This window comes from Nymphaea colorata, chromosome 9 (assembly GCF_008831285.2).
Source record: "Nymphaea colorata isolate Beijing-Zhang1983 chromosome 9, ASM883128v2, whole genome shotgun sequence".
NCBI classification, from domain to species: domain Eukaryota; kingdom Viridiplantae; phylum Streptophyta; class Magnoliopsida; order Nymphaeales; family Nymphaeaceae; genus Nymphaea; species Nymphaea colorata.
The window spans coordinates 12,058,516-12,077,680 of NC_045146.1; the positions used below are offsets into that span (position 1 = coordinate 12,058,516).

A 19,165-nucleotide genomic window follows, 5' to 3' on the forward strand; every position below is an offset into this window, starting at 1 on the left:
TTTCATGAATTTCCCTTATTTTTGAGGCAGGTTCATGTGACAGTTACAATGTGTTACAGTTGTGAAACAACCCCTCAATCTGCACAACTTTTTTTTTTTTTTTACAAAAACTGCATGCAATAACGTGCAAAAAAAAAGGGGGGACTTACTTGCGAAACTAGACATAATTGAGATCATCCAGGTCTGTATAGGCCATAAAAGAAGAACTTTCTAGGGAAAACTGTGAAAACAAAAACCATATTAGCTGCTTAACCATATTAAATGAGCTGCATATTCCCATCCTATATCATAGTTTGAGTCCTTTCAGACCTTCAGAGCTATTCCCTTCTCGATGCACCATTGGGATTGTCACTTTCTCAAGAAATTGAACCTTATATTGCATCAAGAATGTTTAAAAACATGCTACCATGCGTATAGTAGATATCCTTGGGTCGAATGTATTCAACAACGAGAAATTCAAAATCGAACCCTTTCTGATAACGATTGATAATTAGTGTGTGTATGGTGTACACTGTCCCCCTTCAATTATTCAAGAAGATACGAAGTTCAAATCAACTAAATTAGTTTTCAGTATAGTTGCGTACAAAAATCAATATTATATCTCAATGGTATCTTAAAATTTCAATCTAATCCCAGACATGCATGTAGAATCCGATTAGGGAAGACTTGATAATGCTCAAAACAAACACAAATCCAAACGGTTTGCATCCTTCATCTAAGGCAGATCACCATACACTGGCATGCATTAATAGTAACCATGGGTATTAACCCTTAAAAAGTCAGCAGTTTGAATCCAATGTTGTTGATATCAGTATCAGAATTGTACAGAGAATCAGGCCGTAGCGGCTGCATCGTTCTCATGTAAGCCAAACAACCATACAAGAACAGCAAGATTCGCATCAGCCGATCCCTTTTTTGGTGAGGGTCAGTTATTTTATATAAAATTGTTGGGAAAATAAGGAAAAAAAGTTCCACGTTACTGCCTTGTCCTAGCTTTCAAAGAATTTGCATACTCAACTAGTTGTCACTTGCGTAGAAGGAAGAGGAGATTATAACGGCAGCCAAAATATTGAGGGTTTAAAAGGACCGCATCAATAAACTAGTGAGTCCTCGCCCCACCTTGACTTCGGAAAAATAGGAAAAAGGTAGGACGATTTTTCAGGAATTTAATGACTTCAATCAGACACTTCCCAGTAATACCATTTCGAATCGTGTTAAGATGTTAGCCTTTCATGAACAGATCGTATAATCCGTCAAATCAATTTCTAGAGGATGTAAGATCGCTTAATGGAGACTTTCTATTATAGGTCATTATTATAAGCGTCAATTATCTCCTTTCTATGATTTCATTGGATTATCTCCTTATATGAAGTCCACTGGCTGCATGGAAAATGGTTGGATGAGAACATCTGCTTCAAGTGTTCGATCTCATTGACAAGTTATTCTGGAGAAGACCACCACATCCGTTCTCCCATCTTCCCTACCCTTCTTCCACTTGCTGCTTTTTCAGGTTTTTCGGCACGGTGCCAGAGTAGGCTTCATCTCCATGGTAAATAAAATGCGGGCAGTAGTAACTTCCTCAAAATGTAAGGCAAAATATAAGATCTCGAAACTACAATAACACACTTGATGCCTTTAAATGAAAACCGGCACGTGACTTATAACAGATGACTCTCTGCTCGTTCCAGCTTCCGAACATCAACACATCAACTTGCATCCCCATAACTACTGCCCGCGCATCAACTGGCATCCTCATCACTACCATCTGCGAACATAGCGGCCATTTTCATGGCAAGTGCTGCTGCCATCTCCTTCCTCTGCATGTCAGGCATCAGCCTCAAGTTCTCTCGCATATGACTGATCTCACACATTAACTGCTCCAAATCTTCGAAGCCCCGGCTTGTATCCACATGTTCTGGCTCAGTTGTGCCTTCACCTGCTTTTGGAGAAGATGCCAATTCTTCCGCTGTGGAAACAAGTCCATCTGATGCAGAATCCTTACATTGTTCAGAGTCCCGAATGCCTTTGTCAACTGGAACATCTTCACTAGCAATTTCTTTGGAATCCTCAGCTCTATCAGTGCTGCTCAATGCAACCCACGTGTCATCTGTATCATCCCAGGGTTCAGCTGAGCCTTTTGATAGGACTTCATATTCAATTTCAATATCAGACTCATCTGAAGATACTGTCATAGAATTTAAGCATCTTCATCAGCATCATCACGGAAGTACTTTTTCATCGCAATCAGAAATTGGAGAATGTAAGCATCTTTATCAGCATCATGATGGAAATACTTTTTATCAGAATCAGAAAAAAAAAAAAAGTTAAAGTTCAGTACTCAAGAACATAAGACAAAGTTCATCAGCCGTACCTTTCTCAAATGAATATGCACACACATGAGGCATCTTATTTTCAGATTTCATAATCAATCCCGGCCACATATAAGCAGAAAGCGCACCATAGACACGATCTACTCCTTGTATATCTCCATTAGTTGATAGACCTGATTTAAGGGCAATATATTTCATGTTTGTATACAGTGCATGCAAAACACAGCATACTCAAAACAAGTATCAGTTGTGGCTCAAATAAGCATGCTATAATATTACTTAGAGCCAGAAATATCTAAGATGGTGCTGGAATAAATAGAAATCACGAAATTTAAGGCATTACTTTTACTCCATTACTTCTGTGACACTCAACACATGATGTGCATGCTCAATAGGAACAGAATTCATGGTATTCATGTCCAAACCAGAGTACTGTTTCCTATTGTTTAGTAGTTTATTGTTGACCGAAAAGGTAAATTTCTTTATACAAAAAGTTTCAAAAATTTTGCTTTAGTATCAGATGACAAAACTCAAAAGATAAATCAACCATCAACATACTAACTAAATTGAAAGCAGTGGAATTTCTCACCTGCAAAATACACTTTATAGTATATCAACATGCCACTCATAGACTCGCACAAATGAAAAACACTGAAAGTGCTTTAATGGTTCAGGATACGACAGAACCAGTCAACCAGACAATGAATATAATTGAAATAAAGCCTGCCAGAGAAAATCTCAGCCACTCAGTGGAGTCTTATCCTCAGTCTTATCAAATGATTCTGATATCATAAGGAGATGGTTTTCCCAAAGAATCCTGACAGCTAAGCCTAGTAACCTAGAAGAATAAATTGCTCATCAGAAACACAACGATCATTGTGTTTTTCCATGCCATGAGCTTTTAATCTCCATCATTACTTGGTAGGACAGCACTTTGTGCAAGCATCGGAAGTAAAGCATAGCTGCATATAAAAGGAAATACAAGCAGATTAAGCAGGATAATGTTCTTTATAACGATGCCTATAAATATGCCTTATCCATTTTACTGGGTTCACCAGTCCCATCCATTCATTTTCCATGCTCTACTGATAAGCTCCAGCAGTTCCTGGTAATTGTGGAAAATTTTAGATCTTTTCCCCATAAAAAACCAAAACGTTTTTGAAAAGGTGGTCACTTTCATCTCAAGCATGTTTTTTTTTTGGGTAATAATTCCAAATCAAGACCAGCTTGTAAAGAGTGCCGTATCATATTTGACAATAGCAGTTTCAATGACTCATTGACTCTTACTATTCTTTGATGAGTTTACGGAGAATGGAATGCAGAGTCTTTATCAACATTTCTGTGACATGAATCATCTTAAGCAATATTAACCTTGAATTTCACATGTCTGTCATGAATTCGTGCCGACATAACATGTATTAATCTTTCACATGGTTCGTTACCATTAGCAATGGCATACCTCCTCTCCGGTTCATGTTATTAGTTCCTGATATCTGATTCTTACTAATATGGCTAAATTCATAACAGACCCACTAAGGGCCTTTGTCTGGTTGGGGCATTTTTTATAATTCCAAAACTTGGTCGCTGACCAGTGGTTACAATCTAGAATTTAGAAAGCCAAGAATGTTTGAGTTACCCTTTGCTCAACTGCAGGTGTCTTCCTTCAAAAGCTCTAACGGTTTACTGCCTAAGAGTCCGATTTATTTTAATGCCTCGTAACACATAGAAGTCAGATAGTGTTGTTGAAATCAGTTTTTGAATCAAACTGTCCTCAAAAAGATTTAGAAAATCAGCCAAACCAATGAACTATAATCATTTTTGAGATGCAAAAGTTACACCTTTGTTTTATTTGTTTGGTAAAATCCAAAATATGAAAATAATAAAAAATGAATAAGAATCAGAAGACTTATCACCAACTCAACACGGATCAACCGATACAATTAAAATAACTTCATTCAAAATTTAATGACACTGCTTTGGACTCATCCCGTTTCAGTATGAATGACCATTCAGCACTGTTATTGGAGTTGGACAATGACTTGAACATTGGCAAACAGGATGATGAACTCAAATAATCACGTTCTCGGACACGTTTGTATTTGCCTGTCCCAAGTTACAAAAGGAAGAGGTTTCCAATGTCCTAGGAGTAGGACCATGTCACTATCCTCATTCCCTTGGGCTGGATGAAAAAGACCTCTGAATCAGCTATGATTAGTGTAAGGTGCTGAACTAGCAATTATTCATGTGATGTGGCCCTAATGTGAGAGTACTCCTCAAGGTGGACTAGAAGGAAAACACTGTACTTTACTTGCCACTTCATTAAGATGACGGAACAAGAGAAAGTTAGGGGTACCATCATAGCTGCCAATCCAGGACAAGAAACAGTACACCATACAAAATAAGCTTTAAGTGAAGTTCATGTAAAATCTAGATAAGAATTGGGAAGGCTGATGGCATAGCTGCCAATCCAGGACAAGAAACAGTACGCCATACAAAATAAGCTTTAAGTGAAGTTCATGTAAAATCTAGATAAGAAATGGGAAGGGTGATGAGTCAAATTCTTCTTTCTTCTGGCTAAAAAAGCTGGTACTCGATATGCAATAGCTTTAACAATGAAATATATTAACCATTTGAACTAACCATGCTTTAATAAATATTTTGGTACAATCACTAACTTATAAGGTGAAGATGAAAAATTATCTTACAATTTACAACTTTTGGGTTATTTTGTATTGTAATCCAAATATTTGGAGAAGTGCCTTGTTTGATACCAGCTTACAAATAATCCAATATAAATTTCTTTGTGTCCAAACAGCAGAAAAAGAGTGCTTTCTTCAAAATAATCCAATCAGATCAGGAAAGAGGACTGGTTGATGGCTATCACTTTAATCAACAAAATGAAAAGTTAAAAGGTTCCAGAGCAAATGTCCACTCTCCAATCTCCACAGCAACTAGGAAAGTAAAAAGAATCAGATCAATCTCAGGATAACTAGGATTCACCTAGTTTTCCAACACTAGCATATATATACTAGCAAAGAATTGGAAAACATCATCACAACTGTATGAGTTTAATGATCCTCACATTTGTCAAAATCAGCATTTGCTGCACAGGCTTCAACATATTCAATGTTGTGTTCTCTGCACCAATCCATGCACAACTTTCCGATCTCAGGCGTATCTGCTTCTACTTCATCTCCACTAAGTAAGCTACAACCTTCGTTGTCAAGGATTCCATAATCCAGGAATTCCGGATGTGGATCACTGGAGCATTCCCCATGCTTTTGCAAGCGACTTCTATATTCAGTGAAAGCAAAGTGATTGGGAAGAAGGTCTGCTTTGTTACCAACGCATAATAGTATTTCAAAGTTTTGGAGACTGTTCACAGAAACCCAATCCTGGAGAGCTACAAAAGATGACATCTGCATAACATTTGCTTTTTAGGATAGGATGATCATAGCCAACTACATGGACCGCTACAACTTTTTCAAAGTAAATCAACATATTTCTGTAAGGGTACTCACATTACTTTGGTCGAACACCATCACCAGTGCCAATGGCTGCTGGTAGGTCACTGACAAATTCTCAGGAAAACTATCACCAAGATGTTCCACCCATATGGAAAGATCTGCTAGATAATATTTCGTATCAATTGTCCACCTGTTGTTTTGACCAAAGAGAATTATTCTTATTACTTCAGTTTGGCAATGGCAAAGAGCACAACCTGGAACCATCTAGCAAGATAAATGGAGCCCAAAACATAAGAAGAACTCAATTCACAAGCTGTGTCAAGAAAAAGTGGCATACCCATAGCAGGAACATTTAGATGTTATGTCGCCCATATCCAGAAAATCTTCTGAAATCAGTCCTGTGTGGAATAAATAAATAGAACAAGGCATTTAAATTTTCACACCTTGCAAGGCAAACATGTTTAGGACAAGATGTGTTGCATTTTGCTAAAAGACATGCTTTGTTTCTGCTTTGTATTTAACTTGAAAACAGAAAAGGATGACCCATTGGAAAAGAAGCATGTTCATTTACAACAAAAAAGCATGACTCCAGAGATTCATTAACAGGAAGAAACCACAGAACATAAATAGAAATGAAGTACATTAAAATGAAGGAAAATAAAGTAAAACCTTCAAACACCACTTCTGTTATATATAGATCAGCATTCTCTGAAATATCCCAACAAATTGGCAGAATATGAGGAGTTCTTTGTCAAAGATGACATATTTTAGATGCAGTTTCCTACTCAATGTCTGCTCAGAAGTGGGCTTTCAGTAATTCTCCAGTATTCATTTTGTGAGATGCAATTTCTAAGAGGAACCAACAAAGGCTTCCACTATGCAAGAGGAGAACAAAAACTTAATGCAAGCCCAACCAAAAGTTTAAACAAAATACGGAAAGACCTCTAACATTTAGCGGTATGAAATTAGAAACTAATCCAAGACATTTGGGGAAACACTTTTTGGTACATTCAACCACGGGGAGGGTCTCCATATTCAATCTAAAATACCTTTTTGTCTTATAATGCCACAAAAAGAGGAAAACGCATTTATCTATATGATGAAATATTTAAAGCACCACACTGCAATCCTCAGTGTCCAGCTCACTCAAATGCCAAAGAAACTTTGATTGTCTTCGACTCCTCAGTAATAAACGAATGACTATTTGTTCAGCACGCACGCATTACGAATTTCTCAACTTCAAGCAATTGTTGGACTATGAGAAGATCGCCGTCCTTGCTCCAAATCAATGTCGGTTCTCAAAATTCACTGATTACATATTCCACCCTACATGTATGCACAAGCTTCATCAACCAACGACGATTTTCAAAGGTGGCAGCAGCTCCTGTCAATGATTGTAGCTAATACAGAAAAAATCTACAGACTCAGTTCTAACAACAAGCTGATTACATGAATCGCTAACCAATCACCACCTACTAACCATCCATCCAAAAAATTTACTTATCTGGAAACATTCCAACTTCCATCGCCCATAGCCACAACCATGCAGCTCCCAATTCTACAAACTAGGATCTCTAACAACCCGATCCCATGCACCACCTTTAGAAGCGAACCATAAGGCTATACTAAATGAATTTTAGCAAGACCTAGGAAAACATGTCAACTGTGACGCACAGAAAAAAAAATATTTTTCTACAGGATCAAGAAGGAATTGTACAAAGAAAAACTTTCAGGGAAAGGGACTGAACAAAATTGAGTCATAGACTGGATACAAACCACGGAGAGATTCCAAAAAATGGAGAAAAACAGAGAAATCAAACAAAGAAAGCAATCCAAAAGGTAGAAACAAGAACAGATGATGGAGATGTCACGGCGAAGGTGGTGAACAGAAGGCGTGTCTCGGTGTGTATCTATTTTTCCTTACTTGAGAGAAGAGTCCGTTTCCCGGCGTTCGAGGAACCGACCATTAGAATCGACGGCCGCTTCTCAAGCGGGGTCTGAGTCTTCTCCGCGACCTCCCGCCCCATCTCTCTCCCACTCCGTTTCCCGGTCTCTGGCGAGTGGCGACGACCCACTTCCCCAGCACAAACGTTTCCTTGCCTCGTGATTTGGTCGCAGAGGCACAAAAATCTTTCACAGAGATTCGTGGACTCGCGGCATCAAAGCCCTTCACTCGACTTTGTACACCGGCTGTTGGCTACTTAATTAAGTAAATCAAAAGCTTTACAGGATTTATCGTGGAAAAACGACTTTGAGGAAAATACAATAAATTTATTAAATATTGTGTTAAGCAGCTGCACCACCGGGTCCGAAATTGACACGAGTCATGAGACAAGCCGTCGGAGGTTGTCAAAGGGGTTTGAATCAACATGGGTGCCTTTGCATTTATTAGTCATCGCAGAGAATAAAACAGGAAAAAAATAAAAAGAAAAAGAGGGAAGAAAAAAACTTTAAAATGCAGTTTTTTATTTATTTTCCTTTTGCAGAATTTTCTTATTAACAATAAAATATTTTAAAGAATATCTTAACGTTTTTTAATTATTTTATGACCTTAGGAAGTTATTTGTAATTTTACAAATGTCAAAGCAATTTTTGTAAATATGTCAAAGTTTCGCAGTTATTGTAAATTTTGAGGGCTTCTGAAATTTGTCGTGACGTTTTATGTGGAAGAGATTTTCTCATGCTTTCAGGTGATTATCTTTCCATTTCAATATGGAAAAAAGAATTGCATGCAGAAGATGAAGCTGAGTTACACGATACTAAAGAAAAAACTGAAACCACACTTTCTTTTATGTTATGGGTTGTTTGAATGGCGGAAAGAACTCCTGAGACAGACGTTTTGTCTCTCTCACCGACACACAGACGTTAAAGAAGTAGTTTTATTTTGTTTGCAATTTTTGCCTCACTTTGAGGATTACAAACTAACGATGGAAGAAAACATCTCAACATGTTTTCCCGCGTAGTTTTTCTGATACTTTCTCAAACACATGACCAACGTAAACAAAAGTCCACTGAAATTAAGCAAAGGCAGAGAACAACAATTTGCCGTCGACTTTTTTTCAGCAAATGTACGTGGAATGATAAATTGTCCAGAAATTATGGTCTCGTTCTTACGGAAGACACCTTTCTGTTAGTGCCATCGGATGTTCAGCCCCAAGCATTTTGTGTTCTCTATTTCTGAAATTAAGCAAAGGCAGAGAACAACAATTTGCCGTCAACTTTTTTTCAGCAAACGTACGTGGAATGATAAATTGTCCAGAAGTTATGGTTTTGTTCTTACGGAAGACACCTTTCTGTTAGTGCCATCGGACGTGCAGCCCCAAGCATTTTGTGTTCTCTATTTCGCGGTTCAACTGTACAGACAGATGCTCATGTTCAGGGATGTAGAATTTAAAAAACGGGATTTTTAATGTGGTTAATCAAACTTTGTAAGTTTGTAAAACCAATTTGTACATCAAAAAATCTAGACTTCGTTATTCTTACATTTTTCAACATCCTACGCGTATTTGAGCAGTTAAACAACCAAATATACATAGTGGTGCTGATGAAGATGCCACACCAAAAATGCCCAAACAAGGGCCAGTGGTGCTTAAAAGCACTGGCACATGTCAGTTGAAAATAGCCGCTAAAAGCAGATCTCTTCCCCCTGTTTCCAAATGTAAGTGTTTGCCAATATTATGCCAAGAAAAAAGAAAGAACATTTTTGCAGATTTTCCCAGTCCTGGATAAGAAGATGATCTCGCATTTCATTTGAAGCAACAAACTGCCTCAAAGATCTTCGAACATTGTTCTGTCCACCAATCGGCATCACCACCTCACCAGTGCTACATTACATTCTCACAAAAGCGAGAACTTCCAATGATTCGCAAGTGTATATATGTATATATAGAAAAAGAGAGAGAGAGATTAGCTGGTGAGGGCACACCCGAATGGGAGGGAACAGTAGAGACAAGAAATGAAATGATGAGCTTGGGAGTACATTTGCACAGTAGAGAATCCATGAAGACCTTAGGCCTTTGCAAAGGAGAAGTCATCCTCGCCCTTGGTTTTATCCCTGGGATGCTGCTCTTCACTTGGCCGAATGTCATGATTCCCACCACCGGACGGCAACCTTGGAGATGGATCGGCCTCTATATCAGACACTTCGTGGTCCGAGTAGTATGTTCTACTTCCACCCAAGCGTATTGAGCGTGAGCGGGCCTGGCGACCGGTAGTCATTACACGCTCAATGTGCTCTGGTGATGCCTTGGGGCTTCCACCAGTAGGCTTCTCATGCTTCTTCTTCGCAGCCTGCTGCCACTTCCTGAGGGCCTTCGACGTCTGGTCGTCGAAGATGGATCTCTTCATGTGTGAACCCATCTGCAAATGATTTGAAGAACAGGGTTCCATGACTTGTGCATATCATGAAAAATCCTTGGCAGCATATGAACTGCTTGTAAATGTATACACATGATTCATGTAGTTCTCGCTGCTGAATTTGTAAAGAGATGGTTGAAGAGCTTTCTAACTCCTTTTGTCAAAGGACCACGCAATTAGATACTTTGGAAGAATGTCAATTGTCAAGGCTCATTGCAAGTAATGGAAGAAGAACCAACTTATTGGCAGTAGATGGGACATTGTCACATTGAGAAATGACATTTAACAGTTGTGTTTAAATTTCTATAGTGATACTGACGTCATACATATTTAACGAGAAATATTTACCTGGGTTACCAACGCGTACAAAGGAAGAGTGATGTAGCTACATAAAAACAGAACAAAAAATCTGCAGAACAAGACAAATATTAGAGCTGAAGCAGTAAGTTTCAGTTTACCACCTTCATTCATAAAAAAGGCCAGCAATGCTTCAGAATACAATGGGTGATTTTGTCATTTTTATTGCAAGTGAATTCCACTTGAATCTTTTTTTTGCAGCCGCGGACACTGATGAGTTCAAACGAAAGACAAAAGATCATCACGTTCATGTTTTGGAGGACCCCAACTTGAAATCCAAGGTTTTCTTCGTCTTTCAAAATTGGACTTGCCTTCACTGTCTAATTGCAATCTATCGTACTCACCGTTCTATACTCACCATTGGAATCACCTTAAGATAAAGTAAATTACTAAGGTCATCCTCAACTATCAACATTTACTTCTGCGGCATTAGACGAGTCTAACTTGTACATGGGGGCAACTGATTATACCAGTGTCCTTTTATATACGAGGACATGGAAAATATGACTTTTTACATGTTTAGACAGGCTTGACATACAGAATTAAGAAGAAATACATACCCAAGGACGACCCTCCCAATTACAAGTTCAAGCTTTTCGTGGAAGCAAGATTTTAACGAGTATTCGTACTGCCATCAGAGAATGAAAAATAGGGAACTTCACTATCACTGATATGACAAAAAAAAACTGAAAAATAAATACAAACCAGAGATACACAGCAAAGACATGCACAGGGACAAACAAAATAGAAAGCCAGAGTTTTACCCAAATCCAGAAGAAATATGTTATCTGGAAAGCGTTCTGCACATGTCGGGTAAAATCATTCAGTTAGGCAATGGACAAGGACAAGATGAGCTGAAAGCTGATAAGTAGCAACAACTGACGTTAGATTTTCAGAATTTGAATGCGGTTGTAAAAACACTTTTTGGGCATGTAATGGATTATTTCTTAGGTTCTAATTGACAAAGCTATGACAAACATATTAATTACCTGAAACAGTGTAAAATGCACGAGTGACAATATCAATTGTGGTTTACTAAACCAAAAATGTTTGTCGCTGAGTTGTACAAGAGGAATTCCTTGTACTACAGCATGTCTCTCTTGGATTTCGAGTGCCATTTGAGCAATAATTGCTTGCAGTTTAGTACCAACAGCCAATAGTATCTGTAACATTTCAATGCATTTAAGAAGTGGCCAATTGAACTTGCAGAAATATTAAATTAATTTGGTACTGGAGGTGCTTACAACTAAGGGAAGTAGGGTTACCCAGAACAATGCATACCACTCTGTGAACAGGAGTAATCATCTTAGTAATAGTATTCATGACATTAAGATATTCAGGTAAATAGAAATCTAAATGAACTCACCTGTGACATTGATAAGCAAAAAAATTACAGCTGATGCCCAGAGAAGAGGACTGTTGAACATGTAGCAGAACAATATTAATATGGCAATCAAAGGGAAGAATTAGAACCTAAACTGTATAAAGCAGAAAGCAAGAACGGGTTTTGCTTTCTTCACTGAGAACATGGCAACTGACAGACAGAAAAATAAGCACAAGATAGATGTCCCTTTTGCCATTGAAAGGTCAAAGTTCTTTCCACACTTCCAACTTCCTATTGAATTGAAAAATAGAACAAGGTACTTCATTTTTTTGGATGGGCCTTAGGTAATTAATGATATTTCTCTTGATACCTACGTCAGATAAATCATACTTCCTTCTACACTCTTATATGGAAGTAATAAAAAATAGACAGAAGTTATTGATTCACATTAACATAGAAAATACATAACTAGATGGGCAAACATATGATTGGTATCTAATCCATCTTTTGAAGAAATGCTGGAACTAGCCAATAAGAAAACGCTCAATCCATTTCTCCTTTGGCTTGATGAGAAATACAGCCTGAACATACATATTTTCGACAAACTAGTTATTCTACATCAAGTACTAAGATAGTATCAAGTTTATATTCACATGTATTCCAGCTCCGAGAGAGAAAAAGAAAATGAACTTTCTGGTCTGTCCCTCATGAAATTTCCCAATCTGCATGAAACATCTAATAGATGTAGGTACACTAGATGCAGGGCCAGTCAAACATGCTTTTGAGCAGAAAGACCAATAAAAAGGATCAGGATCCAGGAGGCATAACTATAATATAAGAAATGTGAAAACAAGCATAAGTCAACTTTCCAATCTATACCAAAGATTCTAAGTTAAAAACAGAAGTAAGGCATGAAGAAAAGTCAGTGTCAGTACATACATGCAATATTCTATATGAGATGTATTAATAAATTAAAAAAAATTAAACAACCAATATAGATCTTGAGAAAATATTTTGGAAGAAAAAAAAGATTTAATTTTTCTCCATGTAACGTAATGAAGAATAAAGTCGCATACCTGATGCCCACCACAACCTTGAAATCATCTTCCAAGGATCTTTTAATATATTTTTGAAAATTAAACTTAGCACCAGGAGATAGATGGACCTACAGAAGCCATATAGTCAATCCATTTAAGAAATAAACTTAATTGAGCTCAAATAGGAGGAGCCTAAACATATGAAACTCACTGCAACAAAGCCATGTCGCATAGTCAAATAGTCCACCTTCCTGACCGACCTGAAGAACTGACGGAAGAAACATGCCTGAAAAACGGAATTTAATTGGCCAAAATTTAGTCTCCCTCCATAACAAAAGAAAGGTGGCTACGGATGTACCATCCCCAGTTTAGAAGTTGTCAGACATAGACTACTAAAAATGGGAGAAAACAAAGCTTGTCATACTTTATTGAATGAAAGAAACTTACAAGATAGAACAGGAGTCTGATTCTAGTCCAAAAATTTGTATGTTGCCGCACAAATGATGTTTCATGAGTAAACCTAAATCTTGATTGATCTGTATGATTCACAACATTGTAGTTGCATATGTTGAAGGAGAATAGTCAGGAGAAAATACCATAGAAAATCTAAGCCATCTCACAAGCATAACAATTTCCAAGTCAGTAAGTGCTGGAGATTGACATCAAGTGTCAAATGGTCTAATAAAGAAAACATTACCATTAGAAAACTCATAGTCTGGGGATACAGTTTCTTTCTCCCATTCTTTCCATCTGCGGATCTGGGGAGAAATTGATTCGAGAAAGAAAGTTATTCTATATTCTTACCTGACAAAAGGTAAATTTTAACAACAACCCTTGTTGAGTGTAACTTGAATTTGATAGTCCCAAACCTTTGCCCTCCCAAGGGCCATCGTTGATGCACTGTATGCCACATGAAACACTGCCAAGAAAAAAATGAAAATGTGCAGCTGATGGATTGCTCCAGTAGAAATAAGTGGCACTTTTCCCTGATGAAGCAAAATGCAATTATAATCAGCACTACTTTAGTCCAAACATAGTCAATAGATGAAACAGTAAATACTGCCTCCAAAGCAGTAGCAGAACCACATGTGGGCTGTTGTGGCCATTCTCCCGCACCAGCCCACAGAGTTGCCTGATTTTACATATTGGCATTTTCAACAATTTGCTCCTTCATATATTAGTGCCCCTAAAAATCTAAAATTGTTTGAATTAGTGCCCCTCAATTTTGACTCTGTTATTGCTCCAAGGCCATGAATACACTGATAAGAATCTTAGCGTTTGCAGATCAACAACCATCCTATTGTTTCCATCTACCAGTATTTGGGTTAATCACAAAGGCACATTGCTCACATATTTTCTTGATAAGATGCCAACCTTGAATCAAGAAAAAATTCTACTCTGAGATCGACAAATATAACCATAACAGAGGGGCTGAACTGTAGGAAGCACACTCTAGCTGGAAAAGGCACCAACATCAGTAGCTCAGCGAAACAGACTAACTTACGATCTCTAGCTTCTTGAATTGAAACCTTGATACTACAACCATGTGAGATCTGCCAAATTAACCAAAGACAACTTCATCATTCTATATGAAGAATCACATGAATAATGAAAGCTTCTTCGAGAGGAAGGGCCAAGGGGCCATGTCTAGGCCTGTCGCTAGGTGTAGACGTGTAGTTATTATCAAATATATACAAAAGAAAAGAAAGGTCAATAGTGTATTCCATGGATGCTCCAAAATAAATTTGCCACATCAAGAACATGGCAACACAATTTTTTTCTTTTCAATTGAATCATGGAGCCACAAAACTAAGAACATCTGATATTTTAACTTAAAGGCCAGCATGTATAGCAGAATCTACAGGAACATCTAGATATTATTGCAACTGCTTTGTTGTTGTTTATGTTTTTCTATCAGCACCCAACATCGAACAGTCTACACATCCTCATTCATGGATTATCCTGCAACAAGTTATTATGCTCCCTGCATGGATCACCAGGATCATAAAAGTGAGAAACCTTTTCCTACCAAAGTCCATCCAAGGTTGTGTTTGTGTATTCAAGGTTCTTATGGTTATGACAGAAACAAATGAGAAAAAATTTTATTTCATTTTTAGATTTTAAGAAAAAAACCCTCCAAGGCAGAATCCTGGACAGGAGAAAAATAATTACTCACTAGGAATAACGTTGCCCAACAGCCCAATTGTGGGAAGGGCATGAGAATATCCCAAATTGAAAATAAATTCCAAAAGAGAATAAGAACCATATATATCTTAGTCTAATACTACCGTACATCCTGGGTCATAGCTCCTTTTGGTTATCAAATGCAACAAGGTACAGGAGAAGTCGAGAATCCAAATCATTCCTTACATGGATGTTGGGCTCTATGTCTGTTGCCCAATTTATTTCTGTATTCGAACTACATGATTGATATTGTCCTAGGACAAACCTTTGTGAAGTTTACTAGGTTCACGGAAACAATAGCTACCGTTAAGCATAGAAACCTCAAAACAAAATTCTTACAAGAAATGCACCCTTTCCTCTAAAACCAAAATTAATGCCTACAAACTGTGGTAAATATGGTTTCACATGCCAATACAACAATTGCATTAGAGGATCTCCCAGTACTTAAACATTTTTCGTTGAAAGAGAGAGAGAGAGAAAGCATGGGAAATTTACCTCTTTACATGTAACTGGAGTTGCAGCACCGGCTAAGATTCTGTGAGATGATGTCATGCTTGTGTATGGGAAGTCCAGCAATCGTCTATGGCCAGTAGTTTTTTCTGGTTCATGACACGGCAGCATAGTGTTGGCCACACCTTCAGGGATACATATTTTGGCGACGTAGTTCTGCCCAAAAGTTAGCAGCAACGAGATAAACCCAAGAATCATAAGCTCTGCCATCAAACGAACAAGAATACGAGTGACAGTTATTGGTCGGACAAGTTCAGAGGCAACGTTCACGGGAAGGTAATGGCAATCCTACAGAACATGAACAGTGCACGTCAAACAAAAAAAGCACGCAATTTTGCTTATAGAGATGGAGTACTTACCCGCCTTAACCTTCTCCAAAGCTTCATAAAGAGCCCTTTTTTGCTTTGACGTAAGCCACTGTCAGTACAACATTGGAGAATGTCAGTTCTAAAATGCATTCCAACGAAGATCAAAAGGAACTAACAAGAATCAGTTATTTTCGAAAACAAAAGAATCAGTTATTTACAGAAACATAATAGAAGAGCAAATTAAATAACTCTAGCAGGTTCTTCTCTCTTTTTAATCCAACAGAACAAGAATAGGAATGCACAGTGTTGCTTCTTAGAGAGAGAATAAAAAATCCCATAACCATCGAAAAATTGAAACACGAAGAAATAAGTTCAAAGGAAAACCCTATATATAGCTAGCACTAACGACCGGAAAATTTAAAGACATGAACATATAAAAGTGCCACAAAACTGTGGAACGAATAAGTTGTTCCAAGCTCCTTTCTGCTGTTTGTGATATGGGCTTGAGGAAAAGAAAACTGAACAACAGTTCAGAAAATAAGATGTGCTGAAAAAAAAAATTAATTATTTGCAACAAGCACTTCTTCAAAAATCGGCAAATGTAAAACAGAGACATCAGATTCCAACAGAAAGACCTATTCAGTATTGTTTTTATTCGTTTCTCGTTTCTCAGGACCACCAAGACGAGTTAATTTGGTTTCTGATTTTCTTTCTTCAAATATGATGCGGAATATCAACTTCCAAGAGGTGATCAGAAATAATATATTTTTGTCCCACGTCTTCCCCACACCCTCTATCTCGGTAATTCCAAACAGAACAGTAGCCAAAACTTTCCGCCAAGCTTCTATTTTCCCTTGGCTTCGTTTTGCTGGAAGTATCTTCGAAGGAGTCGGCGTCCAATCCACAGAATCCCATCAAACTAATGCCCATAGTAATCGCCAATAAACTTCAAAATCCCGCCAGTCCAGATCACTTCATTCTGCCTCTTTTCCAACTTCACTAAGAAAGAAAAAGAAAAAAGACTACCGCCATAATATGCATTAAGGAACTCTGACGTAGGCCTCTGACACAAGAAGAAGAAGAAGGGAAAAAAGCATCAAGCAAAAACAAGACTAGCAACGTTGCTTTTTAGTCTCATACCTCTCCAATATGATGAAGGCCCTTCTCCAACAGTAAGGAGATCACTATGATCACGGCGCAGACAAGAGCAACTGCCCATGTTGGCGTCTGTATCAAAGTCCTCGAACCTTCCTCACCACCTCCACCAGCCATTCCTCAACCTCCCAACCTTAAGCCGGCACTCCCCAGATCCTCTCCAACCAAGGAAGCAAAACCTGCTAATAGGAAAGCTTTCTGCGAATCAGGAAGGTACAAGGTACAGAACAGAAAAATGAAGCTCAATCCCAAGATATAAATATATTTTCCATACATGCAGACTCACGCTTCCTCCCCTTCTCGTGCTTCCCTGTAATCTGAAGCTGATTTTTCCGTAGACGTGGAAAAACTGCATTCGGAAGAAGAGCCATTTACGTCGGAATCAAGTGGGGATTTTTTAAAGTGAAAAAGAAAAGTCGTACGAAAGTGGGGCCCGCCCGTGGGCCGGGAAACTCAGTGTAGAAGGTGAGATATTTCGCGTTTTCACCCTGCGCCATCAAATGCAGACAAAGAAAATCTTCGAACGAAGGCTCGAATCGATTACTTTATTATGTGAAAAAAAGTCGGCCCTCCATGGGCTTCTTTCCTGAAGCTAAAATTTTGCCCATTAGGGCATCGATCGCAGACTACTTGTTCTCCGATCACATCAAGATCTTGCTCTCCCACTGAGCAAGAAGAAGAAGAAGAAGAAGAAGATGGAACCACAGAAAAGGGGGATAGAGAGAGTAGGCTATCGGAAGAGCGGCGGTGGCGGGAAAAGATATTCCGGCCAACGACGGCAAGCATAACGTAGGCGTCGACTGTGGTGTTCAGGGTCCGAACAGACGCTCACCTCTACGACGGCCCGAAGGACGTGAGCACATCGGCCCTCCTCGACAGCGACTTCGACTCGGAGAAGGTCGAGGTGTGGAAGCGCCTCATCGCCCAGGGCTTCGACGTCTGTGACCAAGAACCAGGGACAGTGATTCCGACAATCCTAACGAAGACGCCAATAGTATCCACCCTGAACCACTGGTTTTCCTTCGAAAAGCAAATTTCCATTCTGAGTCCTGCCTCTCGGCCGTGATCACAAAACGAAGCTTTCGTCCTCTTTTAGCTGTAAGCACTTTTCTCCAGACCTTTTCCAAGGAGGTAATGTCAGAAGCACTGAAATAGAAATACACCTTTTAACGCAGGAGGACAACGGAAAATCATAAGGTTTAATGCGGTTGCTAAAACGGTATCCTCGTGACCGAACAGATCAGTGCAATAGTAACAGGATGTTGAATCCAATCCGAATCCACTTAAAACAATATCATATTAATTAAACATAATATATAAATATATATATATGAGAAAATCATTAAGAACAACAACGTTTTACGAGTGAAAAGGGCAAAAAAAACGAGACCGGACGACTTGGTGATATTATGAGATGTAGCTTGGTAAGGATACATGTTTTGGATGGAATCATGTGGCAGGCAGCAGGCGGCGGACCTAGTTTCTGGAAGGCCCACCGGGAAAATGACGGGACCTAGAATTGGGCCTTGACCGCACCTATTGCAGATGGGGCCCGCGACTCGGACTGATCATGCCGGACGTGGACCAGAGCCACAGACGGTCAAAGCATATCTTATCGAGGTTAAAAAAAACTCTAGCGGATATAGGCTGGCGTGCCAGCGACAAAATTTTTATTTACTTTTTTACATAAATTTCTTATAATTATTTACCAATAAAACTTGAAATTCTTATGAATCGTGAATTCTTGACCAAGTGTGCATTTCTGAATCTGAACGGTTTTGCCCCGACTGCGGTTGACCTGACGACATTGGCATTTATAAATCTGTTCGATGATGCGACAGAAGAATTTTTTTTTTAACCCTTCAAGAATTTCATGCAGGCCCTCAAAATTTTATCAATTTTCTGAGTGCTACTTTTTTTAAATGGCTCGAACAGACAAGGTCCCTTCCAAAAGAAATCGAGTTGGATCGTGATCTTGAAGTGAAGGACTTCAGATTTTCATATCATACAAATGCTAAACGAAAAGTTTTAAGAAATTTCAAAGTATTTAGTTGTCACTGTTGTTCTACGAATTTGTCTAAAATATTGGAATAAGTTCAGATGAAACATTGAACTACCAAACAGCTATGTAAGGACA

General features: G+C 38.5%; 2 protein-coding genes across 5 annotated transcripts; both read right to left on the minus strand.

Annotated features, from left to right (window-relative positions):
• Positions 1-1,550: 1,550 nt before the first annotated feature.
• On the minus strand, positions 1,551-7,954 carry LOC116260226 (uncharacterized). Its single transcript, XM_031638390.2, has 6 exons — positions 7,722-7,954; positions 6,135-6,195; positions 5,852-5,987; positions 5,413-5,749; positions 2,372-2,503; positions 1,551-2,185 (listed from the first exon to the last, which is right to left on the minus strand). The coding sequence occupies exons 1-6, from the start codon at positions 7,822-7,824 to the stop codon at positions 1,740-1,742; spliced, it is 1,215 nt and encodes a 404-aa protein (XP_031494250.1). The 5' UTR covers positions 7,825-7,954; the 3' UTR covers positions 1,551-1,739.
• A 1,565-nt stretch (positions 7,955-9,519) lies between these two features.
• On the minus strand, positions 9,520-18,067 carry LOC116260224 (MLO-like protein 9). 4 transcript variants are annotated; one of them, XM_031638386.2, is made up of 17 exons: positions 17,861-18,067; positions 17,303-17,377; positions 17,014-17,207; positions 15,925-15,982; positions 15,551-15,768; positions 13,741-13,857; positions 13,569-13,629; positions 13,319-13,407; positions 13,083-13,157; positions 12,911-12,999; positions 11,877-11,926; positions 11,755-11,795; positions 11,500-11,673; positions 11,275-11,310; positions 11,071-11,138; positions 10,502-10,562; positions 9,520-10,156 (listed from the first exon to the last, which is right to left on the minus strand). In XM_031638386.2, the coding sequence occupies exons 3-17, from the start codon at positions 17,143-17,145 to the stop codon at positions 9,806-9,808; spliced, it is 1,620 nt and encodes a 539-aa protein (XP_031494246.1). In that variant the 5' UTR covers positions 17,146-17,207; positions 17,303-17,377; positions 17,861-18,067; the 3' UTR covers positions 9,520-9,805. The 4 variants fall into 4 exon arrangements, with proteins under 4 accessions (XP_031494246.1, XP_031494247.1, XP_049935539.1 ...); XM_031638387.2 differs by having other exon boundaries at positions 17,014-17,226; XM_050079582.1 differs by lacking the exon at positions 11,500-11,673 and having other exon boundaries at positions 11,776-11,795.
• Positions 18,068-19,165: the final 1,098 nt, after the last annotated feature.

What these genes read in the sequence shown, in the direction of transcription:
- LOC116260226 (XM_031638390.2), bottom strand. Translation starts at nt 7,824, where the DNA reads ATGGGGCGGGAGGTCGCGGAGAAGACTCAGACCCCGCTTGAGAAGCGG. An exon ending in GAAACGGACTCTTCTCTCAA is followed by an intron (nt 6,196 to 7,721) that starts GTAAGGAAAAAT and finishes TATTCCACACAG; the next exon opens with GACTGATTTCAGAAGATTTT. An exon ending in TGGTGTTCGACCAAAGTAAT is followed by an intron (nt 5,750 to 5,851) that starts GTGAGTACCCTT and finishes AATGTTATGCAG; the next exon opens with ATGTCATCTTTTGTAGCTCT.
- LOC116260224 (XM_031638386.2), bottom strand. Translation starts at nt 17,145, where the DNA reads ATGGCTGGTGGAGGTGGTGAGGAAGGTTCGAGGACTTTGATACAGACG. An exon ending in GCCTTCATCATATTGGAGAG is followed by an intron (nt 15,983 to 17,013) that starts GTATGAGACTAA and finishes TTGTACTGACAG; the next exon opens with TGGCTTACGTCAAAGCAAAA. An exon ending in TTTGCTTATCAATGTCACAG is followed by an intron (nt 11,796 to 11,876) that starts GTGAGTTCATTT and finishes TCCTGTTCACAG; the next exon opens with AGTGGTATGCATTGTTCTGG.